This window comes from Antennarius striatus, chromosome 13, assembly GCF_040054535.1.
Source record: "Antennarius striatus isolate MH-2024 chromosome 13, ASM4005453v1, whole genome shotgun sequence".
Taxonomy (NCBI): Eukaryota; Metazoa; Chordata; class Actinopteri; order Lophiiformes; family Antennariidae; genus Antennarius; species Antennarius striatus.
This window is the reverse complement of record NC_090788.1, coordinates 5,224,393-5,251,163: the sequence shown is the minus strand read 5'-3', so window position 1 is coordinate 5,251,163 and position 26,771 is coordinate 5,224,393. Positions and strand designations below refer to the sequence as shown.

Sequence of the window (26,771 nt, the reverse complement as noted above, 5' to 3'; positions counted from 1 at the left end):
GCTCCGACGAGACAATAGCCGAGTTTAGAGCCCCACACGGTCGACCATGTGCCGTTGATTACCATACAGCTGTTCGCGTAAGGCCCAGACAAAAGCAACATGATAGTCCAAACTACACATTGCACCCCCACGCACACGTGCGCAGCGTCCCCCTCTCCCCCATACTCTCTTCCATGTTGAGGGGCTCACAAGAGGCCTGGGTGGACGCACAATGCCGTGTTATCCTGGGCCCGGCCGGTCTTTGTCACCTCACACGCGTCAGAGCAATTAGAATGTTGGATGTAAAGAAAGACGAGCTGCTATTCACTGCGCCTCCCTCTGATCTGGAGGTAAACAAGTTATAAAAAACAACAACAACAACAACAACAACAACAACACACAAACAACCGCTGTTTGCTGTTAATATGAAGTTCTAAAGTGCACGTTTGATGAAATGCAGGAATTTCCAGACACGTTCATTATTTGACCACGATGTAAAAATCTGAATCTCATTTTAATATTTAAATGACAATTTAATAAAATAATTAAATTTAAAAGATGGTCCAACCTGGAAATTAGAGACCAGTGAAAGTTTGTAGTTAATAAAATCAATAATTCTAATCTAAACACAACTCTGTTCCATCATTTCCACTTTTTCTGGGTGATTAAGATTCATGCCGCAAGGTTAAACATATCAACAAACCAAACAGAAACCTTCCATCCAGGTGTTACGTGGGGCGTCTAAATCCCCAGGCAGGTCCCCTTGTGTCAGACGGGTCCCCCGAGGTCTGCTCCGGCTCCACCTCTTTGACTGTGACGCGCAGCTCCAGAGAGTATATAACCCCTGTGCGTCTTTACGCACCAGGACTAAAACAAGCGTGCGCGTAACGCAGAAGGGAGGAGTATCAGCCAGTGCAACAAAGAAGACCCAAGAAGAGGAAAACGGAGTTCAAAGTGATGAAACTTTTTTGAGCTTTTCTCTACACCTTTTGGGATTATTGCTGCGCAGACGAATGCGAACATCCTCCAAGGAACTGGAAACGGAACAATTGTGAAGAAATGGCACATATGCACCTGACATACCTCCTGGTTTTGGCCTTAGTGCACACCGTAAGTTGGCTTCTGGTTGTGATGAAATCAGTCCCTAAATGCATTTTATGCGTATTTCATCTTCCAACATTTCTCCTGTCTTTCCAGGTTTTGTCTTCTGGTGTATTTGAGCTGAAAATACATTCATTCCACACGGCGCAACGCATCTGCAGGAGACACAGGGACTGTCACATATTTTTCAGGATTTGCCTTAAACACCCTGAGGATGTGATCTCAGCGGAACCACCTTGCACCTTCGGCACGGGACACACCAACGTCATCAGGGCCGATCACACCTCCATATCCAGCAGCGCTCCCATCAGGGTGCCTTTCCACTTCAAGTGGCCGGTGAGTATGAAGCTACACAAATGATGGAGTGTTGCTTTGTGGGGTACAACAGTTTTTATTTCAGAATTCTATACCGATTATTACTTTTAACCAAAGTTTTAACTTTAGTTTTAACTTCACTTGCCGTGAAGGTGACATTTTATCAATAAGTTCTTATGCGAACATCATAATCATAATTAACATCACATCATAATTAACAACAAAGTTGATTAACTCTGTCGCGTATTTTCTCCTGTATGACAGAAGCATAATAAACTAATCAATTAATTTTATTAGATAGGTTGAATTATGTTTATCACCATCTGTAAAACACATTTGTCGTTTTTAGGGAACTTTTTCGTTAATAATTGAAGCCTGGAACGCCGAGTCTCCAACTGAATACACAGGTATGCTCCTTTTTCCTTTCCTTTCCTTTCCTTTCCTTTCCTTTCCTTTCCTTTCCTTTCCTTTCCTTTCCTTTCCTTTCCTTTCCTTTCCTTTCCTTCATTTATGATTACTTTATTCCCATTACTAATCACTTTCCCTTTGCAGACAACCAAAACAACCTCGTCAGTCGTCTGGCCACCAGGAGGAGACTGGCCATCGGGGAGGACTGGTCCCAGGACGTGCACTTTGGCGAGCAGAGCGAGCTGCGCTACTCCTACCACGTCTTCTGCGATGAGTACTACTTTGGAGACGGATGCGCGGAGTACTGCCGACCGAGGGACGACACGCTGGGACACTACACCTGCGACGAGGAGGGCAACCGCATCTGCCTGGAGGGCTGGAAAGGAAACTACTGCTCCGAGCGTAAGTTTATACCAGATATATCAGTAGGAATTAACCCGAGTATCGTGGAGCAACACACTTTTATGATTCTGCGAGTGTAGTTCAGTGTCTAATCTGTAGAGGGAGTAAATTAAATTGGATTAAAACTCATGGCACGACATGTCATCATGTTATTTTGTAGATTTAACATCACAAAATATACACATACCATGTTTTTGAAGGATTTCAATGAAATCTAAATCTTAAATTAACATTATAGTTTCAAAAATAATTCAATAAAAGAATGTTTCTCGATAAAAACAGATTAAATAAATGAAACATGTATTATGATGAAAACTTTTTTCTCTCAAATGCAAGAGTTTCCAATCTTAACTGTCTATCACCAGAAAACCAGTGTAAAATGTAAGTAAGGAGTTTGTGTAGAGTTCATTTGCAATGGTGAAATAAAAAGCACTATTATAAAATGTGATTGAATCTCACTGCTCAGGTTGTGTTTTGGCTTTTGTTCCTCCGGTATCTGAACAGGAATCTATTCAGAGCTCATACTGTATTTCCTTTATGGGACTGATGAGCCGTAGTGTTTAGTTTTGCCCTTTTGATAGATGATCTTTCCTGTTCCATCTGCCTTTTCTTCTCTGTTACAATAAGAGAATGAGTTGTGGCCCCCACCGTAAATACACACACACACACACACACACACACACACACACACACACACACACACACACACACACACACACACACAGTCATTTTTCAAGGTGATCTGTGTGTGTTGTGTGACTGAGGAGATAGAAGAAAGCGTTTCTTCTCCAGCAGTGTGTCTGCCAGCTGCTATGGGCTTAATAGTTAACCAACAGTGGCGTCTGGAACAGGGCCGGGGTCAGACAGAGGGCCCATTACATGTGTGTGATGTGTGAGGAGGCATAGCCATTGTAATCACACCTCCCCCCCCCTTTTTTTTTTTCTCCAGCCATCTGCTCGGCGGACTGCAGCGAGAAGCACGGCTACTGCGAGGCCCCAGGGGGCTGTACTTGTCGCATGGGATGGCAGGGCCCCTCCTGCAAGCAGTGCGTCCGCTACCCAGGCTGCCTCCACGGGACGTGCAGCCAGCCGTGGCAGTGTAACTGTCAGGAGGGCTGGGGGGGTCTCTTCTGCGATCAGGACCTCAACTACTGCACGAACCACAAGCCCTGTGCCAACGGGGCGACCTGCACCAACACGGGCCAGGGCAGCTACACCTGCACCTGCAGGCCCGGCTTCGGAGGCACCAACTGTGAGCTGGAAACCAATGAGTGTGACAGCAACCCCTGCAAGAACGGAGGCAGCTGCAATGTGAGTACAAAGTGGAATTAAGTCTGGTTTAAAGGTGCAATGATATTAGATAAATGAGATAAATCCTATTCATCCAATGCAACACATTTACAATTCAAATTAGAGACACACAAGGCGAAAAAAACCTGGAATCATAGAGTTAAAAATTATAATTCAAATTGATTTATTTGTAAAAAAATCATTTTCTGCTTTAGTTATTGAACTCCTCTTGTCCACAGGACCTGGAGAACGACTACTCCTGCACATGCCCGCAGGGTTTCTACGGCAAGAACTGCGAGATCATCGCCATGACATGCGCAGACGGCCCCTGCTTCAACGGCGGCACGTGCGTGGAGACGATGACCGGGGGTTACACCTGCCGCTGCCCCCCCAGCTACACCGGCTCCAACTGCGAGAAGAAGCTGGACCGCTGCAGCAACCGGCCGTGTCTGAACGGTGAGGGCGCTGCGTCCTCTGGCGACACCTTGTGGCCGAAGGGCGGAACAGCACTCTAAATATTTGAACTGAACAGAACCCGATATTAATTTTTTATATATATATAAATATTAATGATATTTATTTAATTATTAATATTATTAATATTACTAAAGAATTTATTTATGTATAAATATTTATATAAATATCAATATATAAATAATATACATTATAATACTTATATAAATAATATATGCAATAAATAATATTGCATTTGCAGTAGTTTCCAAAATATACAATTCTCCCATTAAGATGCTAAACAGAATATTTCTTGCTATTGCAGGTGGGGAGTGTCTGGACCTCGGCCAGAGTGTCTTGTGTCGCTGTCAGGCGGGCTTCACCGGCGCCAACTGCCAGGTCAACATCGATGACTGCGCCTCATCCCCCTGCCAGAACGCCGGAACCTGCCAAGACGGTGTGAACGACTACACCTGTTCCTGCACCTTGGGCTACACTGGCAAGAACTGCAGCGTGCGCTCTGACGCGTGTGGGGCGCGGCCTTGCGAGAACGGTGGTACCTGCTTCACCCACTTCACCGGGCCGGTGTGCCAGTGCCCGAAAGGGTTCATGGGTCCGAGCTGCGAATTCACCCTCCAGCCCAGTTTCAAACCCGCATTACGCCAAACCTCCCAGCCCACCTCCGCCACGCTGACCATCTCCTGCGTCCTGGCCGTCCTGGTTCTGGTTCTGATTGCAGGTCTGATCTTCTTGAGGAGGAGGAGGAGGCTGCAGGGGAGGAAGCATCTGAGTGATATCGCGGTCTACAATGACTTGGAGGCAGTGAACAATCTGGGAGGAAGCGAGAGAGACTCTTTCCTGGGTCCTAACGGTTTATTCAAGATCAGCAACGGCGCAGCTCGGCTCAGCCTGGCCCTGTGCCCCGACGGGAGATCCGGGTTCAGGCACACCCCCACGGAGAGCAACCAGGTCAGAGGCGAGCGGCAGGACTTCATGTGGAGGGACGAGGCCGGCGTGCGCTCCGGAGCAGGGTTGAGATGAACTAGAAGAACCTTCACACTGGTGTAGGAGAACACAAGCACTTGTGGCTCCTCTCTCTTTACGCACGGTGAAGAGAGGAGCAAATCCCTCCTGCTGGGAATATACCAATAAATATGTTAGTAGAAGAAACAAAATATTGATGAACGAACTGCTCGGAGATGATTTACAAAGATTATTAAAATGTTTATGGGGCAACGCTCTTTCATGATCAAGACCCAAAGAAACAAATAATATAATCTACTTCTCAAAGGACCTACAACACAAACCAAATACCGGAAGTCAGTCTGGTCATCTGTTGGAAAAAACCTGCCCACAAATATGTATACTGGGTTTTTGTTTTAATTAATTCACTTTGTTTAATTGTCTCTCATCGTTTTTTGTTTTCTTAAAAAAAAACTTTTTGTTTCGCTTTTCAATCTTCCTTTGACCATTATTTCCTTATTGTGCGCACCATCATTTTTTTTATTTTTATTCTTTATATTATTTATTTATTTGAAAACCTTCAGTTTGATTGGATGTGGAGATGTATTTATATGATGAATGAAGACCGGCGGATGTTTTATTGGCTTTAAAGGCTGTGTGAAATATCCCAAAGATATTAACTGCAGGAGTAAAAGGAAATTAAGTCGGTGCTACTGTAATTTAAATATACATATATATACACAGTATATACTACTGATCACATTGCTCCTTCATGTGCCATTTTATGTTAATGCCAAAGTTTGAGTTGAGTTGAAAGTTTCCATTCATATTATTTAATGTCATCATGTGGTTGTAATGTGGAATAAAAGATGTTATTATAAACTCTTTGAGTGCAGAAAGTTTATTCTTGGACAAAATCTAAAATTTAGAGGAAATTAAGATTAAAGAACAGAACAAGTCATATTTTGTGATTTTAAAAAAAAAGTCATTTATTTCTTGTGTTTCAATGAGTATATGTATGAATTTATAGCTGTGAATAGACGATGGAAGCTTAACAATTTCATACGTCATCTGATCTGCAGTTCACGCAAACACGATGACGTCACGCAAACGTATGACTTCATTCCTCAACTTTAACTACAGATTTAACCAGATTTAAGAAGCCATAACCATCATCGACGCCTGAAGTTTGTTTTGTTATGTTATTATTGAATTATTTTTATGTCACAAATAAAGTTATTTTATAGCTGTTGTTTAAATTTCACAAGAACTCTGAAGTGAACTTTATGTTCGTCGCGTCTCTTTGTGCGCTTTTGCGCCAGAGAGAGCCTCGAACTGAACACATACTGGGTCTGTCTGCGCTGTCGTCGCCTCCCACCGCGGATCTCCTCCTGCGCCTTAAAAAAAAAAAAAAAAAAGACAGACAAGAAACCAGTCAGACCAGTCCGGGGCAGGAATGGCAGCAGACCGGCCCAGCATGTCACTGGAGCGACACGATGGGGTTCGTCCGGCGGATCGCGGATCTTCTCCGGATCACAGGTGTCACATCCCCAAGAGACACGCCCGGGTCACCGTGAAGTACAACCGGAAGGAGCTGCAGAAGCGGCTGGACGTGGAGAAGTGGATCGAGGACAGTCTGGATCAGCTGTATGCGGGTCAGGTGGGTGGAAGCAGACCCAGAGAGAAATTCAGTAAAGTAATCTTTAAAAATTAATGAAACCATTTTTGAGCATTTAAAATAGTAAAGACAGAGAATTTTAATTTGTAATTACATTTATTGCCTTTGAATGAGGGTGTGAGGAGCTGAGGTTGGAAGTGGGGCAGCCCGGCTCTCCCTTACAAGGACAAGTATCCTGTTTGATGGCTTCTGCCTGTCCTCCTGAGGAGATCCGTCTCCGTTTCGGGCCTCGCTGCCTTACATGGGCAGGGTTGAACCCAGAGAAGAATGAATGATGAGGACCAACACGAGGGAAAGATTACAGAGGAGTGAAAGAGGAGTGCAGCTGTGGGTCCCCCGGAGGAGCGAAGGCTGCATCTGGCTGCTGCTGAGGCAGCTGACAGGAGTCCAGGAACTCCAGAGGGAGGCCTGGGAGAGGAATGCAGGGTTAGGATGTGGAAGGATGTTGATGTAAGATGATGGAATCCAGATCGTTAACGATAGAGATAAGAAATCCTTCAATCCAGAAATCACACGTAAGGAATCGGCAAACCGTCATGTAGGAGATCCGTTTGTTTAAAGTGTTCGCAGATGACAGAAGACTTTATATCACAATTTATGACACCATTTCAGATGATGCTCCAGGACGTGGAGCCCTGAACCGATTCTTTTATTCTGAAAAATTCCAAATCTCACAGTATTTAACAGTGTATTATTGTATTGCTGTGCGCCGATCTTCACTGCTTCTGCACAACAACTGTTTGTTCCAACAGAACAAACCACTGTTACTGTATTACATCAGCATTGTTTCAAATGCAAATGATGGACATGAACGTTTGTGGGACAAACCCAAAGTCTTCAGTCGCTCCCGAAATGGGAAATAGTTGATATTCTAGAATAGGATGATGTTCTATAACTGTTTCTGAGCTCGCTTCTCACATGGATGCTGCATGTAGATTATTTACTTCTCCATACAGAGAAGAAAGAGGCTCTTTTAGTTGTTCAGGGTTTTATTTGGAACCACTTGACACTTCGATTATGATTACCTCTGAGGAAGTGTCTTTTTTTTTCCTGGCATAATTAAAACATATCCTCAGGGACTTTAATACTTGTTTAAGGAGAGGTAGGGTGTGGCTCAAAGAATAAGTGGTTTGATTTTGTGCTGTTTAATAATATTTAAACATACCTTAGTTGTTGGAAGAGCGAGACCAGATCAGAAGAGGGAGTATCCTGAGATGTTTACAGACGTTTACATCCTCTATAAACTCTGGAATCCCACATTTACTTTACACTTTTACAACTTTAAACATGTATGAGTTTCAGCACGGATTGGAATCTCTGCTTAGAGACAAGACGACGGCTGACCTGCGATCAGTTTTACTGCAGGAACAACAGCCTTTCTGCATCTGCATCACATCTGGTGTTCGACATTTATGCTGAAATACTTGTTTACTGACTTTTTTTCTGTGCAGAATTTCAGTCAGCAAATGTTAGCATGCTAAGATTGTAATGTTTTACCTCACATGAAGCTACAAGCCATTTAACACTGTTTTATGGTTGTTATTTAAGGTATAAAGGATTCTATTTATCAGTAATAATGAATTTTCTTGTTATGCGCCCACTGCAGGAGGACGATATGCCGGAGGAGGTAAACATTGATGAGTTGATCGACCTGTCTGATGATGAGGAGCGAGTCAAAAAGCTACAGGTATGAGCTTTTAAAGACTTCACACGCATTTGAAAGGGTTAACTAACACTGTCCATCTGGTTTTTCTCATCATCTCACTCTTAGTCTCCTTTTCTTTACAGGAGCTTCTTCAGAAGTGCAGCAACGACACAGAGGTAAGATTCAACTTGGAAATGATGCGTCCAACCCAGGCTTGGTCAAAGTGCTGCAGGCATTTCATGAATACACACACAAGCAGTTGGACGTGCGATGCAGTTTCATTCCTAACAATGGTTTTCTGTGCTCTCTGGCCTCGGTGATACATGATATGCATGAAACAATGAGGCCATCTGGACTCGCTGGGTTATCCTACAGCTCAAAAAGGTGTTTAGTCATTTATTTGCATGCAGGTTTGTGTTTTCGAGCATCCCTGCGCATACGATCAATCTACGGCAAGCCTAGAGGGACAGAATACAGTCAACCTGCTGTGTGTTCACAAACTAAAATGAAGAATATTACAAGGATTGCACCAGGAGACGTTGGCAGTTTGTTTTAGAGGGGTTGTTTGGGCTGTTCACATACTGCATGTGTAAAAGAAATCCCGAGTCATCAATCTGAATTGCTTTGTATGTGCACAAAAAAAATGCTGAGTAATCAGTATGAGTTGTTTTAAAGTGGGCTGAAGTGTGAAAATACCTATAAGGACCTAAATGCAGGAAACAATGAGTTCAGGACAGGATACTTAATAGAAAAGAAAAAAAAAGTCTAAGTTATATGAAAAGAACGAGTAAAAAAAAAAAGTAAACTAATTAGAAAACATGAGGAGGACGTTTAGAAAAAGCAGGTTAAATGCAGAAGGTAATGAGCCAATCAGAGACAAGTGAGTCAGGGGGAGCAGGCCCATTGGCCACAGATGGAACCAATCACAGTGGAGGAAACTGAATGAACAAGAAACCTGTACAGAGGAAGCACAAGAGCAAAATGCAGGAGAAAGGCAACGACAGGAAGGAGTAAAGCAAACAGGAAATAACAAACAGAATCAGACCGGCTAACAGACAGCAGAGCTGCTCTGGTCTCTCTGAGGGGTTCCTGAAGGACAGGGACGTGTTTTCTAGGACGTTCACTCCTAAATAACAGCAGACAAACACCGTCTTTGGATGTAGATGTTTTGGAACTGAATTCAGTTTTGGATCTAAGATTATATGGGCAGTACTCCTTAAAAAAAAGGCCGTGGGGGTGATTTTATTTGTAATTTTTTTTCACATATTAAAAACTCCAGTTGCATCTCAAAGTATTCTGGAAATTATATTCCCCAGCATTATTTAATTAGAATTTAAGTTCAGATATTATTGACTTGGATTGGATTTCAAGCCTTTTTTTTTGTTTTATTTTTGATAATTATGGCTTATAAAAATAAAAAATCTGCCATCACAAAATGAAAATGTGAAAATGAAAGTGAAAGTACTTTTAAAAAAAAAAGGATTTATACTACCGAGTATACACTATACATATTTTTTCTTTCTGAAATTACTGACGAATGGCATCCATAATATTTTTTTAAAGATGCACCTGAATTTGACTCAACAATTTGGGACTAAATAAGTTTTTAGTAACAATCCTACAGACTCAAACCGGTTAGTCTCTACATATTTGTTGTTTGTATGATATACAGACAGGAATAACAATAAAATCTGCTGATTAAAGTCCATTCAGATGACTCTAGAGGATCAGACCTGTATCTGTATGAACAGCGTGAGGCCGGTGGGTTTGATCAACCTCTGCTTTAACTGTTGTCACAACACACCAAATCTGACCGTTCATCAGTCTGCGAACGCAATCTGACACCATTATGAGATGAGAACCAATCGGTTGCCAATCTAGAGGTTGATGTAGGAATTTAGGTACTTATTTGTACAGCAATATATTTACACCACAACACCAACAGCAGGAAGGCTGAGAACTTCCTGCTCCATCCTGCTCCAAGGACTTTTTCCATCTATGGACATATGGACGTTCAACAAAGTGGGGGTGAGGAGGCGGGAAATGGCACCACTTGAGCCACTTTACTGTTTGTTTCAGGACACGTGACAGGCTGTTATTATCCTTCTTGATGTTGAAGTGGCACAAATTTGGTAGAATGTTAATCCAGCTTTTTTTTTTCTTCTCTTAATTATAAAAGCTGTTCAATAAGCATCACAAGCAGATGAAAAATGGCGATGCTTTCATGTGCAGTTGGATTGGAGACCATTGAGGGACCAACAGAGGTCCCCAAAACCTACTTAGAAAACCATCAAGATCATCAAGGATAGCTGACAAACTGATGAAATGGTCTTGTTAAATAACCCACTGTGACATTTAAGACTTACAAATGTAGAACTAAAAACTCTTTGTTGGCTCCTGCTCTGGTTCCTCCTCCTCTTCCTCCTCAGACCTTCATCAGAGAGCTGGTGGCGAAGCTGGACGGAGTCCACAAGCAGGAGGAGCTGCAGAGCGAAGGCATCGAGCACCCCGTCATCGGCCACAGCCACCGCCACGAGCCCTACCACTTCAACCACCCGCACCAGCACCAACACTTTCACCACACCCGAGGCCAGAACCAGACCCTCTGACAGCCTTCACACACACACACACATGAACACACACACACACAAAGTGATAACTTGAGAACAAAACTGAAGGCCAAAACAGCAAGGAGGGCTCCACCTCATGCCAAACTAAGCTAATGGGATGTGTCGCCTGATGTGTGGATTCAACCTTAACTCTGAACATATTTATTATGGAAAACACACGTCTAGAGATCCAATTCAGCATTAAATCATAAAAAAAATCCCACAAAGTAGAATTAAATACGAATGTTTTTCCCCTCGCCCTAACGTGTGAGTAATTCTTTTGCTCAACTGGAAAAACCGTCTCATTTTGTGTGTCTTTACGATTAGTATTAATATCGTGTTATCGATCATCCGATTGGAGTCAAGGAGGAAAATAGGATCAACAAAAACACAACTAACAGTTCATAAAGAGAAAAAAAAAACAACCTGGTTCCCTTCATAGACTGATAACATCACTGAATACCTTCCACTGAACACATTAGTACTAACAGTGAAATAACAGAGTCTTATTTAACATCGGTTAAATATGTGATGGTCATGAATATTATTTATTGCTATGATTGCAGGAAATGGAGACACAGCAGTTGATACTTGAAGTAATCCTGTTCTGTTGCCTCCATAGTGTCTCTTCTACATACTGCTCTGTTTTTCCTTTGGTGATATAACAAATAAAAGTCTTTCTGTCACTATAGGTTCATGTTTGATGTGTTATATTATCCCATAGTGAGCATTCCTTTACAAATCAGGAGGAGTTTACAAGATGTAAAGTATAATCACAGATTCCACGTCACACTTATGTAATGAAAATTTGACCAGTTCTGAAACATTTTGCCAAAAAACATCAGGTGGCGTCAGCCAGCAGTCAGGTGTGTGTGAGCGTGGCCTCCTGTCACACACCTGACTGGACACTAGGTGGCAGAAGGGAGCTACGGTTACTCCTTATTTACGCATGGCCTTGATTGGTTGTTTTCAGAAATGGACAATACAGCACTGAGGGCGCGCACACACCTGAACACACACACACACACACACACACACACACACACACACACACACACACACACACACACACACACCCTACGTTGTTTTGTTTTGCTGCTCTGCCCTGCCAAGACTCCAGCGACCTTGAAGCTTTGCTGTAAAGCAAAGATACTAAAACAACAGCATGGAGTCGATTGTGGTTCTTTTTTTTTCTTTCTCTTTTTTCATTCTTTTTACATTTTTTAAAAAATTTTGTTCGGGTCAGTGTGACTACAATTCTCCACAGAGGAAAAATACACCACTGATGGTGGATGAATGGAATCTGGAATCAAGGCCACAGACTGATTCATCCTCGTAGTAAATTTTCGACTTCCAGCAGGAAGTGACTTCCACTGACTTGTTCTTTGCTGACTTTTCTCTTCCAGAAACACTAAACACCTACAAAACCTGATAACTGATGATAAAAACCCAACATGCTGCAAGAGGGGGAGGTTTTGACCTACTCTTCCCTCCTCTACTGTAAAGTTAATGCAATTACTGTAATTAGCAGGGCCTCCTGGGAGCGGGTGGAGGGGGTTGTGGAGGGTCTGCGTGTGGGAGGGGGAGAAAGGACAGGACGGGCCTTTCCTCAGGAAAACGTATCACCTTCCACCACAATAGAGCCCGTCAGGAAACCAGAAGCAGCCACATTGCTCTCTTGAGTCACCGAGTACTTTCGGACACGCTCTTCCACTCATCAGTCGCACACACACACACACACACACACACACACACACACATGCACACACACTCCACAGCCCGGCAGTCTGCACAGCCAGTACTCTCCAGGATGACATTGTACTGAAACGCTGCAAGGCCGTCTCATCAGGTGAGTATTACGCTCTGCATTTATTTACCATGAACCAATGCATGCATGATATCACTGTGATAATTAATATTGTCAATTCATTGTAGGGGATTTCATTTTTTAATTTTCCTGTACATTTATTGGTCCTGTGTTTCTCAAATAGGTGTGAAGCACCTGACGGCACTCAGTTTGTAAACTTTGTGTTCTTTAGGGATTTTACAAAATTAAATCACACAATTTATAAGATTCTCCCCATTCTGAAAAGATTATCTTTGAACTCAGTGAACTGAGCAGCCATTGATGATTCTTCATAACTCCTACAGTACTGCTCAGTGCGCTGGTTGTCAGCAGCCACCCACAGATGTTTCCTGTCGTCTACGCTAAATAAATACAATAAACTAATCTAAATATTTTCAAAGAGGAATCAATAAATCATTATTAAGTGCAAGTGTGAAAAAAATTGATGTGCATGCTATGAGGTTTAACATGAATGCAAACCATCCAGTGTTTGCTTATTCTTAAATAAATGCTTAATGTTTCAGTTTTGTAAGTCGACATTGTTGATTTCTGCTGAGTCAACTCCTACAAAGGAATTTGAGCGTTAACAAGTCAAAACAGACTTATTAAAAATTAAAAAAAAGAAGAAGTCTAAGCTCTGTTTTATGTTAGAGTCAGGTTTATGAAGGATGTCGTTTACCTACCTATTGGAAAGGTGACTAAATTATTCATCCTTTCAGTATAAAAGCACTGAGTCATTATATTGAGTCCAGTTCCCCACTAAAAACAGTTTTCTCCAGTGTTTATCTGCAGAACCGAAGAACACAAAGAAAACAGATTCATTATTAGGAAGGTGACAAATCGTGCATTTATATTAATTTGTTTCCTTGTGCTGTTCTTAAAGGAATTGAAGACATGAAAGTTTTAATATGTAGAGACTTTCCTCCTCAAATTGCTTTTGCTCTGCATCCTGTGGCGATCAAACGTTTGTAATCATTCTTGCTGTTCAGGTACACTGACTGTGATGAGAATTTTTCATAGTTATAGTGTAAAACTTTTTATTCTGTTGTTGAAGCCAAAGTGAGATTTCAACTTTCAGAGCTGGTTGACTCCAAACAATTCAGTCCAATATTCTGTTATTTTTGTGGGTCAGTGATTCTTTTTCTGAGGTGAATAGTGAAAACTAAATTAACTCTCGGCTGCTGGTACCAGCTTTGGTTTAATTAAGGAAAGCAGTTTGTGCATAACATAATTGGATTTCACAGGAAAAAAATATGTATGACTATGTGAGTGTTGTATTAGGCCATGATGAGGAAAAAATTTACCTGTTCTGGTAAATCCTAAAACTTCACTTTTGAAAACCAAGTCAGAAAATATATGAAAGAATGAAATCTGGATTCTGAATCCTGAATCCTTGTCAATGTTCAGGTCAGGCTACCAAAGACATTGATGATGTAATCAGAAAACTCTAGAAAAAAAATTCCTTCATGGGGAAAATTTGTTTTCATCATTCTCCTCCCACGGACTATCCTCAACAAGCTGCAGGTCAACCTTTCTCATAATCACTGCCTTCTGGATTGTAAAATATTTATGTAAGCTTGTAGTCCAGCACGCGTAAATACAGCAATATTTAGAATATATATTTCCGTTTTGCTTCTTGAAGTTCATTGCACAACCTGCCTGTGAAAGGATGTTTTTGATTCAGGTTATATAAGCTCACTGATGATTGATGTACCATAAAAAAAACTCAAGGCCAACTTTCTGACACTCATTTTCAAGCTGTGATGCTAAAAGGACAGATTTGTCTCTTTTCAGAGTACATATCATTTATTAGGAATCAATATATTCATTGTTTCACCCAAATTTTAAATGAAGCATCAGACTACAGGTAAAGATGAATTGTTGAAGCTGATAATGTTGTTATCTTCCATTTCAGTTTATTAGAATCTTGAGTGCAATCATGCCCATTCTGAAGAAGCTCCCAGGAAGGTCCAAGAGCTGCCACGAGTTCCCCAGAGCGAACGGGGAGCTGATCCTGCCCCGGCTGGACCTGGACCTCAGGGACTTGAATGATCTCAATGATCTAAATGACCTGAAAGATCTGAACAAGAACTTAAACCCCTTTGAGGATGTGGACCTGGATGACGACGAAAAGAATGGAGACAACTCGGGCCTCATCATGGGGGAATTCAGGGGTAACCTCCAGGTCCGGTCCTCTCTTGATGGTGAAGAGGAGGAAAACGAGGTGAACGCAGGAAAGCATGGAACAGGGAATCCTAAGGGGAAACCCCTCAAGGGTACCCTGGAGAGGATCTGTGGAGTGTCACCCCTCAAAACCCTTGGGAAACTAGGGAAAGGGCTTCGCATATCTGGACGCCATGTATGGGGGAACAACACTCCACAGTACAGCCCTGGAGACTCCAATACTCTCCCATCAGAGAGAGAGAAAAGGAAAGGATTGCGAAGGAGCTCTGAAGGGATTATGACCCTGCTCCGGTGAGAAGGGGTTGGGAGATGGAACTTTTTAGCCTCTATGTAGACTGGAATTTTGGAGATTTTTACAGTTTTGTAGAAGTTTTGTAGAACTATAGTGTCGTTAATAGTCTTTCTAAAGGGCAGCATTACCATCAGATTATCAGCATGTTGACAAAAGCCTGTGACTTGACAGACACTCCTAGAGTCTCTGCCAAGACAAAAACATTTTCTTGGATCTACTCATTAATTCAGATCTAATCACGTCTTTCTCAATCCGAAGGCTTTTCTTCAAATTTCAACTGAGATCCATTGAATCAATTTCTGGAAAATTCTGCTGGTAAACAAAAGCAATGATGAAAATATAATCGCCTTTGTTGGAACTGTAAATATAAAACCAGAATAGACTCTTTAAAGATGCAACAGAATCCCACTCATAAAAAAAAATATATAGTTGAGTAGTTTAGTAGCAAAAGGATCCGAGTTTAGGGAAAATGTTGAATAACTTTTCTTGCAGTGTGAAAGTTTTAAAAAAAAACAACCTCTACCTTCCCATCTTCTTAATTGGCCCATGCCCCAAACTTTCACCAAATTTTATGGAAATATATCACAGTCTTTTGAGTTTATCTTGCTAACTAACATTCAGACAAACAAACAAAGACAAAAATGAAAACAAATTCCATACTAGAGATAATACTTCTTCATTCTTCATGAAAAACACTTTCAAGAATCAGCTATAAGGTGCTTAACATTATGATAAATTATCCCCAGAATACTGTCTCCATTGCTGCTCAGTGGTAGATTTTCATAGAGTGCTAATTTATTTATTTAATACGTTATTGACCTACAGAAATCTCTTGGTTTGTGATTACATTTGTAGTTAGTGGAACTATTTTTAAATGTTTTATAACCGATATTCCAGCTCATACATCCTCACATACTTTCTGATGGGGTGTTTTATTAAGTCTCTCACATTGCCGTTGTCTCGGTTGTGTTTTGACAGCGTTACAGGCCGACGTAAAGAGGAGCGCAGGGAAAGTTTGCCTTGCGGAAACCTGAGCACAGAGAGCGAGGCTGAGGCCTCCAGAAGGTCCTCGTTCCTCAGGATGGTCAGTCTGGGCAAGTTGAAGAGGGAATCCATGTCGGACAAAGCATCCCAAGAGACTGAGGAGGAAGCAGTAGAGGAGGAGCTGGTTGTGAAAACTAGAGAGCCCCTCTCAGGTAACAATAAAGGGAACCTCAGGTCTAGTAAAGTAAAAGTCTTACATATTAAAACACCTAGAAGAGTCTCCTTAGCGTTCAGGTTAGAGAACACTCTCTGGTCATGTTTCAGAAGTACTTCCTCCCAATCCTATTCAGCTCTCTGATGAGGCAGAAAGGTCCCCAGATCCCTGAGCCACTGGGCTCAATCACCACCAGAATGAGAAATAAGGAAATGACTGCACTTCCTTCGCAACCCCAGGTTCCTCTAGGTAGTTCAACATAGCTGCTGTTCACAGACTCCACAGGGAACCTTACTAGGCAGTGAGTAGTGTGCCGAAAGAGCAACAAATAACCCAACTACTCAGTTCGGCGCATGCACAACTACTCCATTGATTTTCCTTCTTCATTAGCCGACATAATACTTGTGACAAATAAATACAGCCGTCCTCTTCTCTCCTTGCTCCTCACAGTCCTTGAGATCCTCCAGTTGGTCAACCACAGGGACCTCCTCCAGGCCGATACACACATTCAGGAACTGGAGAGAGAGTGCGAGCTGCTGTCTCTCCTGCCGGCACCTACCACTCCCTCCCCACCACCACCTGTTCTTACTCCCTACACCCCTCCCAGCATGATCTCCTTCTCATGCCCATCCTTAGACGACAGCTCCAATGCAACCCTGGACTCTAGCCGCCGGAAGGCTAAGGATGTGGAGCTCCTGTATGAGGCCCTTCAGAGGGAGATGTGGGATGTGGTGCGAGAGTCCCTCCGTCAGCCCAGTGCTGGTCCCAACCTTGGGTTGGTGGTGCTGGTGATTCAACAGGAGGAGCATGCTGATGCTGCCTGGGCCCTGAGAGAAGAGACCAAGTCGGATCAAGAGAACCCCCATGTCCAGCCCAGTCACCGCCCTAGGCGACTGAAGACAAAGTGGAGGCAGGCTGTAGCAGAGGCTGCGGACTGGAGCCTCCCGCATCAGGTAGACACTCAAGCGGGCCAGCTGGCTTCATATCTTGAGCGTCTGAGAAGTCGCATGGTAGATGACTTGGATGCAGCAAGGAGGAACGCTATATCCATTTACCCGGAGGAGTTCGCTGCCTTCCAGGTGTACTTAGAGAGTTACCATCAGGCTGTGGGCAAACGTCTTCGAACTATTACCAGTGGCCCGCTGCAGGTCACAGATGTCTACTCACTACTGGACTGGTTCTACAACATCTACAACAGGTAGTGTACCTTACTCGACGGTGAACATTAATGTCATCCTGCAATGATAAACTTTCAAATCTGATAATAAACTTCAAAAGTCATGACCTAAAATTTTTCCACCAGGGATGTCCTTGGAACCATTGGCACAACAACACAGATCAGCTATTCGTCACTGGAACCCATTTTACCCCAACACACTGTGGACAGACTAGAGAAAGACTGCATCAGTATTGTCAGGGTAAGAAATTATACTTAACATTTGAAACTTCATAAAGCTTTGGATAATAAATTGATTTTTATTTCATGCTGTGGCTTTCAGGAGAAGGTGACAACAGAGCTGATCCAGGTTCTGGATGAAGAGGAGAGGCGATGGTCCCTGACTCTGCACATAGAAGACTATCAGTCCCACCTGGCACGCTCAGTCATTCAGGTGTCGTACAGTTTTCATGTGTCATTTCAAAAGTGAAAAAACCTCTTTGAAATTGATTTTGTTTTTTTTTATATTTACCCTAAAACACATTTGTCTCTTATTGGTTTTACAATTTCAGAGGCTGAAGGTAGACTTGGACAGATCTACGTCTGTGAATCAGTTTCTAGGGGCAAGAGTGGGTCGCTGTACTCTAATTGGATTGGCTGATTTTCTCTACAGGTTTGTTTGTAGCCCAGGGATTTAACCAAACTTTAAACAAATGTTTTGGTGTCTAAAAATCACAGTCTCATGAAAACAATCTCAACAGTTCCTGAGGAACTTTTAAAATAATTATTGTGTTTTCACTACACACTGTTAGCTTGAATCTTCAGCATGGTTTTCCTGGGTGACTTAATATCTAATACGGAGTGCAAACACAGATTTTGATTGGATACTTGTGAAATCTATAGACATAAAGGCACAAAGTTTGAAGTCAAAGTCACTAGGTATGAAGTGTCACTGACAGACTGGACAAACTAAATGATAACCTCACCTTTCTGGAAGGGATTCACTGGAATTGTATGTGTCTATAACTTATGTAATCAAAAAACCTAACTTAATGTGTTCCTATTAAATTAACTGAAAACATAGATGTGTGTTGATGGAATTGGAAACTACAACTGCAACTTTTAGCAGAAGTTGTAAGTTTGGGTTTCTATTTCAAGGAACTGGCATCTGACATCTTGAACTGACATCCTGGTTGGAGATTCATAAAACCTGTATATGTCCAGTTTCCACAGGAAGGTGGACATGTTTCATGACACTCAGGCAGAATTTGGAGACAGAGGGGATGGATATATTTCCAAGACTATAGCTCTGGTCAACAGCTGCCCTCCTCTCAGGTAGATAAATAATTTTTTGAAAGAAGTGACATGATGTGTTGTAAAGTTCAGCTTCATAACTCCTGTGTTCTGTAGATCCTTAGTGGAGCGCTGCAGGCAGTGTGACCCACAGGGGAGCGAGGAGTCAGCACAAAGGGCCAACTCTTCCCTGGACAGGATCATCAACCAATCAGTGAGGGTGTTGACTGACAAACTGTTTGAGCACATCAGGGTGAGTACTATAAGCAAGTTGCATCCCAACATAAATCTAGTTTCCACCAAAAAAGACATGACTGTATGCCTGTATGTGGCAGGGATATAGGACATTAGCTAAAGTAAAATCCAAGTAAAAATACCTTAAAATGTTACTTTAGCATGCTACTTGTGTAAATGTATTTTGTTAGTTTACCCTGTTTGTCAAAATCTTCTGTTTTTCCAGCCATTTTTTGACAAACTGATGAAGAGAAAATGGCTGAACAACAGTGAGGCGTTTGAAGCCATTGAAGTCAGCATCAAACAACACTTCAAGAAATTCAGAAGGATGGATTCTCCACCGTATCAGGTAATATTTTACATCAAAAAGATGGTGTTTGTTGCAAGGAACTCACCACCTGCTTCAGACCTTCCTCCAAAGCCACTTCAAATGAACCACAGTGACACTCCCATAGTCCCCACTGGCCATTGAGAAAGCATATTTTAGCACTTAGCTTGCTATATTTAACAGGCTCCATTGTTTCTTTAAGCATGACAACTGAATGGAATGACTAGTCAAATTCGGAGAAAAACAGGCATAATAGTTGCTATGAACGTGGCCTTAAAAGGTCCACAACCCCCAACAGATGCTTTGCACTGCATGCTCTTTGCTGGCAGTACTAGGTTAGCCTCTAAATGAGACGTCATCTCAGAAACTGGTTCAGGACCCGGTTTCTATGAGCCAAGGGCAATATTTTAATAGCTGCTAGCTGTACCAACTGTCATTCATGAAACACCCAACATTACCAACATGAACACAAACATGGCTACTAGCATTCACATCTGACAGACTAATATGTTAGCAATGGAGTATTGTGGCTGCGCTTTCTTTGCTAATTTGTTTTAGACTAGATTCAACTGTGTTGTTCTTACCCAGCATAAGACGTTAGCAGTTAAATGCAGTTTAGCATCCAATTCAGTGGTGCAAGTAGCCACATTACAGTCAGAAATGTTTCCTTGCCAAGAATGTGTACACTTGCAAGGAATTTGCCTTGCTGTTCTGGTGATAACAGAAATTTGACAGTCTTTGTAAGTCGTAGTCATTGTCAACTTTTTTGTCAAATGTACCATATATGCACGACATGCAGCACAGATGGAATTACAGTCCTCTCAGACCCACAGGCAGCAAAAAAACACACGAAAGAACCGCTCTATTAGGAGAGAGAGGAGCGCTGCGTGTGCACGCGCCGCCATCCTATCCTATCCCAGATAGGTTTGTCGCGGTGAAGCCCGACAGAACCCACTGAAGTACAAACATCTTCAAAAATGTCTTAAATATTCAGAACAATTTTGCGTACAATGTGCAGTCAGAAGACCTTATTACTGACTTGTGATGACCACAGACCCCAGATATTTTTTTGTTGGTCAGCAGCTGTTCTGGTTCAAGAAGATTTGTTTTCAAGGCAGTTAGAGACTGCAGCATCCCGCGACACCCCTGAATTCAAAATTTTACCCTGACCTACACCTTTTTGTGCCTCTGGCTTCCTGAAAATGTTGCTTTTTTTTGGAGAATATATCTCATCAGGTTTCAGAGATGTGCACCTAAAAAGGTATGGAAGTGAAAATTTGACCTTGACCTAGTTTTTCAAGGTTTAGGTTGTGATCTAATTTTCATCCAATTGCCTCCCTGAAAATAACGCCTTTTGTTTCGCCTTTCTGTCTTATCCGGTTTCTGAGATGTGTGCAAAAAAATGTACAAAAGTTGAAATTTGACCTTGACCTTTGTTTTCTCAAGGTCATCATCTCATTTTCATCCCCTTTGCTGCCAGAATAATGTTCTTTTTCTTTCATCTTTCTATCTTCAACCATTGTGAAGATATTTGGTGCACAGACAGATGGATGGACAACACACAAACACTGACAATCACAATACATCACAGCTTCGCGGGATGTAAGAAAATGCTTTCAAATGCATTTATACGTCGTCGCTTTAACATAATTCCTTTTGTGACCAACCAACAGACACTGGTGGGCGAAGTGCACCGGCGGGTGTTGGTGGAATATGTCCGCGCCATCATGCGAGGGAGGCTTATTTGCACATCCTCTAAGATGAGAAAGAGGATGGCTTTCCGGCTGCAAGATGAATCCAAACAGCTGAAAGGACTCTTTAAGGATCTGGTAAGTCTGTACTTCTGTCAAGTAATCTCATTACAGAGGGCACGTTTAGTGTGATTTAAATTTGAATCCTCATTTGAACCACCAAAATGATAACGAAATCATCCAAAGCAGTCCCGATAAAGTTTTTTCTGGAGACTCTGGGTAAGGCTGATTCATCCAAACGGTTAGCAGAGCTGTTGCAGAGACTGGAGTCTGGTGGCTGTGAATGGAGCCTGACCCGCGAACTTCCTAGGTCAGGAATAGCTCAGACAGTGTTGATACAGTGAGCTGTGAATAATGGCTGTGGTCAGTGAGATGGAGATGGATGAACCAGGCTTACGTTAGCAGTTACCAGAGGGTGCAAGACAGTGCAAAACAGCCATGCCTGACAGCGTGGCATTTGGCCCCTTTCTATCTGCTGGTTCAAACGAGTGTCCATCACCTCGGCTGACAACAGGAAGCTGCTGTGTTCAGAGGAAACTTCCTGTTCCTGTCAGCTGGCAGCTTTGATGTACCTCTGGGATGGCCTTGATGGCCTTTTTCGCAGAGGAGGGGGATGAAGTGTCTATGGAAACTGGGAAATTGGGGGGTGGGTGTCTAAAAAAGACCTCGTTATTTTTAGTGAATGCCAAGCCAAGGAATTCTGATTTCTCTTCCTGAGTGTTTTTAAAGAAAAACAGGATGAAAAACCAGAGGTGGAGTTTTGTTATTCATTTCGTCAATGACTTAAAGGTTGGCCGCTGAGTCTTTAGAGGTATTTGCCTGCATTTCCTTCAAAAGTCTTGTGTGTCTTCCAAGAAGGGAAAAAAAGGTTCTGCTTCCTTGTTACACAATGGTTAGTATCGTCCTCTAATCAGAGGTAAAGACCTACCAAACATCATGCTGTCTTTTTGAGATGAAGATATTTCTAGTTGAGTTTCTTATTCTTAGTGCTGGCTGCTATCGGCTGCTAGCCACTGAAATAAGTTTTTCTCTTTGGACCAACTTATGAATGGGGTTAATCATTTGCATGTTCACTGCCGGTCATGTCTTACATTTTGATGACATTTTCAAAGCCGTGTTTGGCCAAGACTTGAAGGTATTTTTTCAGTTAATGCTTGCATGACGATGAAACCATTGTTACCTTCTTTGTCTCCCACTACTCAAGGAATCAAGCTCATCTTGGTTGGACAGCATCATCAGCCACCTGGCTGACATCATACTCCTGGAGGACACTCCTTCCATCCAGATGGAGGTTGCTGTCCTTGTGAAAGAATTCCCAGACATAAGGTAAGCAATTTGGCAGAAGTGTTGAAATGTTGAAATGCAACCAGGAAGCATCTATAATAACAGATTCTCTGTGCTGTACCCCCGGAGGTCCTATATTCTTTTATGCTTACGGCTACATATTTGGTGCTGTTTTTGGGACTTTGCCAAAGCAAGGAAAATGTAAGAAAACGTTGTTGTTTTTTTGTCACAATGTATCAAAACAGGGGAAATAGGCTTGGGAACATATCTACATTACTTTGCTATTTTTGGACAAGACTGTGGGTCTGTTTTGAGAGTCCTCAGGGGGGTGGGGGAGTCCCAGCCGCTGAGGATATTTGTGCACAGATTAAGACTCAGGTACAGTTGGCAAACTACGACCGCGTGTGACGCACAAGTCTCTGTAGAGCAGACAGGAAGCTGCTGCCGAGTACTTCCTGTTCCTGCCACCCTGCGGGAGACAGACTGGTGCCACACTTTAAGGTGTCAAAGAGGAGAGCAAAACACAGCAGTTCAGACTCGGAGACATGCTAACTCACCGCCTGAGTCAAGCCTTTTGTTTACTGTATGGAAACCCCTGCGGATATTTTAGGAGATCAAAGACTGCCGGACTTTCTCGAGGTTTCTGGGTGTTTGACTTAAGTGCTACGACGGCCATTCATGCTCATGTGATTGTGACTATATTTGGTCAATCTGTAACTGTGGGCCTTTCCTCCTTTGTTTGTTATTTACAAGCAGTTTAAATTTCCTGATGGTGACAGAATCTTCTCAGTCAGAGGTTGTCTTTTGTCTCATAACAAAAGGAGATAAAACAAGGTATTCAGAGAATGCAACATCCCGCGAAGGGTAGGTCAGGGTACCCTGAAAGTAGTACCTGGCAAGTGCATAGCTTTGACTTTTTAGGGTAGGTCAAAGCTATGCACTCGCTTTGACCATAGATCAAAGCTAGTGCATAGGTATGGTCTTACTCACACTGGCCTTCTCCCTCGTCTTTCTATCTTATTCGGTTTCTGAGTGTACAAGAGTTGAAATTTGACCTTGACTTAGTTTTCTCAAGGTCAAGGTCATCATCTCATTTTCGTCCCCTTTTCTGCCGGAGTAATGTGCTTTTTGTTTCATCTTTCTATCTGCAACGGTTGTGAAGATATTTGTGGGACATACAAACGGACAAAGAACGAACACACGAACACTGAAAATAACAATAAATCACCGCTTCAAAGCGAGATGTTTTTAGATATCTCAAATTAAGCAGTTATTGCTTTTTTTTGGTCTGTCAGGATATTTTTATCTCAATTTTCATGTTTGAAAATGTGACTTATTTGAAAGAATTTCAGATCAAAAATTTTTTGATTAAACATTACAACATTTTATTGAAATGTTTTTTTCTGGTTCTGAGAAGAAAGAAGATTTAGTTTGTAGCTATTTGGGCAACATAGAAAAGTAAACATTAAGTAGTGAAACATACTTTTAAAATCAGAATTCCTTTTTTGTATTTGTATAAAAATATTATTTTTTGCCCATTTTCATCATGTTAACAACTACATTATACATTATTTGTATGTTTTAGTTGATCCAGAACCTGTAACCATCAGACATTCTGTTGTTGTTATTTGTTGTTATTAAGAAATTTCTTATTTTTTTGATCTTATCATACAATTAATGTTCATATCTGTAATTTATTTCCGTTTAGACACTTGATCCTAAAAGAAGTGACAAGAAAGGAACACTAATGAAGAAACTGAAGAAAATACAAAATATAAATGAAAAGAAAAAGAAAAAGATCTTTTAATATTAGTAAAACTTCAAATTCAATTTTTGTTACTTAGATCAAACTGTTCAATGTATGATTAGGGCTGAAACTATTTATCATTATTTATTTCATTAAGATGCAACATCATCTATTGGTCAGACTTTAACATCCTTATTAAATCAATATAAAATATTGTATTTTATTCTTTATTGATATTTTAAAATTTTTATCCAACTTTTTGCGATGTACTTCATGGAAGTTTCTCTATAAACCACTAGTAAAAATTTACAGGAATCACATTTACAGTAATCTCCAGTCGACCTGCATTCCTTCTCAGTTACAGATGACTCAAAATGATGTCTCTCAAAATCATGACAGCCATTGTCTGATTCCATTAACGCCAGTCTGACCCTCTTCCTCCCTGCGTCCTTCTCCCCCCACAGGAAGAAGCATGTCTCCACCCTGCTGAACGTTCGAGGGATGATGCGACAGGCAGAGCGCCAGGAGATCCTCAACATTGTGAAAGACTTTCAATGCAACAAATCCGCCATGAGTCGGGACCACGCCTTGTTCTCCGACATCCCCATCACTTCGGAGGTGCACTGCGTGAGCCTGGGTCTCCTCCGACTTGCCATGACGGTCTCCAATTGGTTCTCAGAGCACCGTCCGAGACGCCACCGCCGGACGGGCGCCAGGAACGCATCACCTCATCACATAGAGAGCCAGAATATGGAAGAGACACACAGATTTCACAGAGATGAGTAGCTGTTTGTGTTCGGAGAACGTCCCAGAGTTATTGTGAAGATACTGATGAGATGTACATGCACCTTGATCTAACTCTGATTGTACCAAAAGTTATTACCAGCCACTTCAAGAAACTTGACTTCAGGTACTCCTCGTACTGTACACGCTCACAGACGTATTATCCCATCTCCAGATGTAATGGAAACGAACAGACTAACCCTGATTTGTACTATTGTAGTCGACACATTTATACCAGTAAACCAATGGCATCAAATATCCTCAAAATGTAACTTGTGTGGTTTATTTTAGCTTTTTATTCCCAAACATCATGGCAGGAAAAACACTGCAAGCAGATTTTTTTTTTTTTTTTTTGCAGCATAACACATATTTACCCAAACATATAAAACATTCTCTGGTGTGTGTATGTAAATGTGTTGAACTGTTACTGTGAATGAAATGGATCTGTTGCTGGAAACACAATAAAAGCCCATTGACTGGGTTAACTAAACACACTCTCTGTCATTGTCAGCATGAATACAGTCTGTGAGTTGGGTTGAAGGTATAAGGGCAGATTTTTGTCTGCATACTGTCACAGTTATATCAACAGTTAGAACTGATGTGTCTTTGAATAATTGTGTTATTCTGGTTACTTCTAACTTTAGCCTTTGTGGCCCCCTGAACATGGGAGTGACAGAATGTACAGTTAAACAATACATACCAAAGGGTACATTCCCAAACGGGCCCAGTCCTGATGTGTGTGACGCAGGAACCGCTGACAGAACGTATACATACACACTCCGTGCCTCCGTTGTTTATCCTAAGGATATGCTAGCTTTGTTCGGTGACCCCAGAGCTTGAAAGATGGGTTCCACCACGGCGACTGCTATATGCTCTGACGCTCTGCAACAAGAGGGGTCGTCCACCCTGAGGCCAACAATGGGATGTTTTTTGATAGACAAAGATCTCCTGTTGTCCCGCGAGGTGCCAACGGATGCTTTTATTGGAGCCAAGTTTACGTTCTGCTCTGGGAGGGAGCTTCCTCCCCGCTGCTCAGAGCAAAGGTCCAGCAGCTTCTTTATGTCTGGGCTGCTCATCCAACCTCAATGGGGGGTCTTCCCCCCAACATCAGCAAGGGCCAGTGGGGTCAACGTCCATCACACGCCCTCCCCAGGGGTTAATGATGGGCCTGAGCTACTGGGGGAAGTCAAATAAAGTTATGTATTCTATTTTTTTGGCCTACAGTATTTTTGAGCAGCAGTTGATGAATATTAACTAAATAAATCAATTACATATATATATATATATATATATATATATATATATATATATATATATATATATATATATCAATTATTTATTTTTATATATATATATATATATATATATATATATATATATATATATATATATATATATATATATATATATATATATATATATATATATATATAAATAATTGATTAGAGTTGCCCATTGAACCCTGTTTGGCTCTTAAATGTATCCCAGAATCCCCCTGGTTGGTCTCGACTCGTTGCTCAGCAGCTGGATGTGAAAACAGACCTCTGGTGTCAAACGCCATCCATCCATCACTCTGCAGAGTGAATCTTTAGACGTCACAGATAAGGAACAATGAGGAAAACACATTTTTAACTGAAGAAGAATGTGTGAAGATGATGGCTTCATATTTCCTCTGATAACTTCTTTTGACCTCTCTGGTGTTTATCTTAGAATTCGTTTTTCTGTGCGGTGATGACTAATATTCTGTTGAAGTGGGAGTCACATTGGTTTTTATGAGTTTGGGCTGGAAGCGGACCTCACCCCCTCTCCCGATGTCAGCTGGGATCGACGCT

The 26,771-nt window shown here is 41.8% G+C and overlaps 3 protein-coding genes across 3 annotated transcripts; all 3 read left to right on the top strand.

Annotated features, from left to right (window-relative positions):
• The first annotated feature begins 862 nt into the window (after positions 1-862).
• dlb (deltaB) lies at positions 863-5,773 on the top strand. The gene is made up of 7 exons (XM_068331511.1): positions 863-1,089; positions 1,177-1,416; positions 1,745-1,802; positions 1,948-2,205; positions 3,155-3,516; positions 3,735-3,951; positions 4,274-5,773. Exons 1-7 carry the CDS (start codon positions 1,039-1,041, stop codon positions 4,987-4,989), a joined length of 1,902 nt encoding a protein of 633 aa, XP_068187612.1. The 5' UTR covers positions 863-1,038; the 3' UTR covers positions 4,990-5,773.
• A 221-nt stretch (positions 5,774-5,994) lies between these two features.
• ppp1r14aa (protein phosphatase 1, regulatory (inhibitor) subunit 14Aa) lies at positions 5,995-11,534 on the top strand. Its single transcript, XM_068331053.1, has 4 exons — positions 5,995-6,571; positions 8,196-8,276; positions 8,378-8,410; positions 10,664-11,534. The coding sequence occupies exons 1-4, from the start codon at positions 6,368-6,370 to the stop codon at positions 10,841-10,843; spliced, it is 498 nt and encodes a 165-aa protein (XP_068187154.1). The 5' UTR covers positions 5,995-6,367; the 3' UTR covers positions 10,844-11,534.
• A 979-nt stretch (positions 11,535-12,513) lies between these two features.
• exoc3l2a (exocyst complex component 3-like 2a) lies at positions 12,514-25,423 on the top strand. Its single transcript, XM_068331963.1, has 13 exons — positions 12,514-12,692; positions 14,605-15,164; positions 16,144-16,361; positions 16,814-17,561; positions 17,667-17,781; positions 17,863-17,973; positions 18,092-18,192; positions 18,744-18,854; positions 18,930-19,065; positions 19,273-19,395; positions 21,048-21,203; positions 22,330-22,451; positions 24,621-25,423. Exons 2-13 carry the CDS (start codon positions 14,629-14,631, stop codon positions 24,940-24,942), a joined length of 2,799 nt encoding a protein of 932 aa, XP_068188064.1. The 5' UTR covers positions 12,514-12,692; positions 14,605-14,628; the 3' UTR covers positions 24,943-25,423.
• The last annotated feature ends 1,348 nt before the right edge of the window (positions 25,424-26,771 follow it).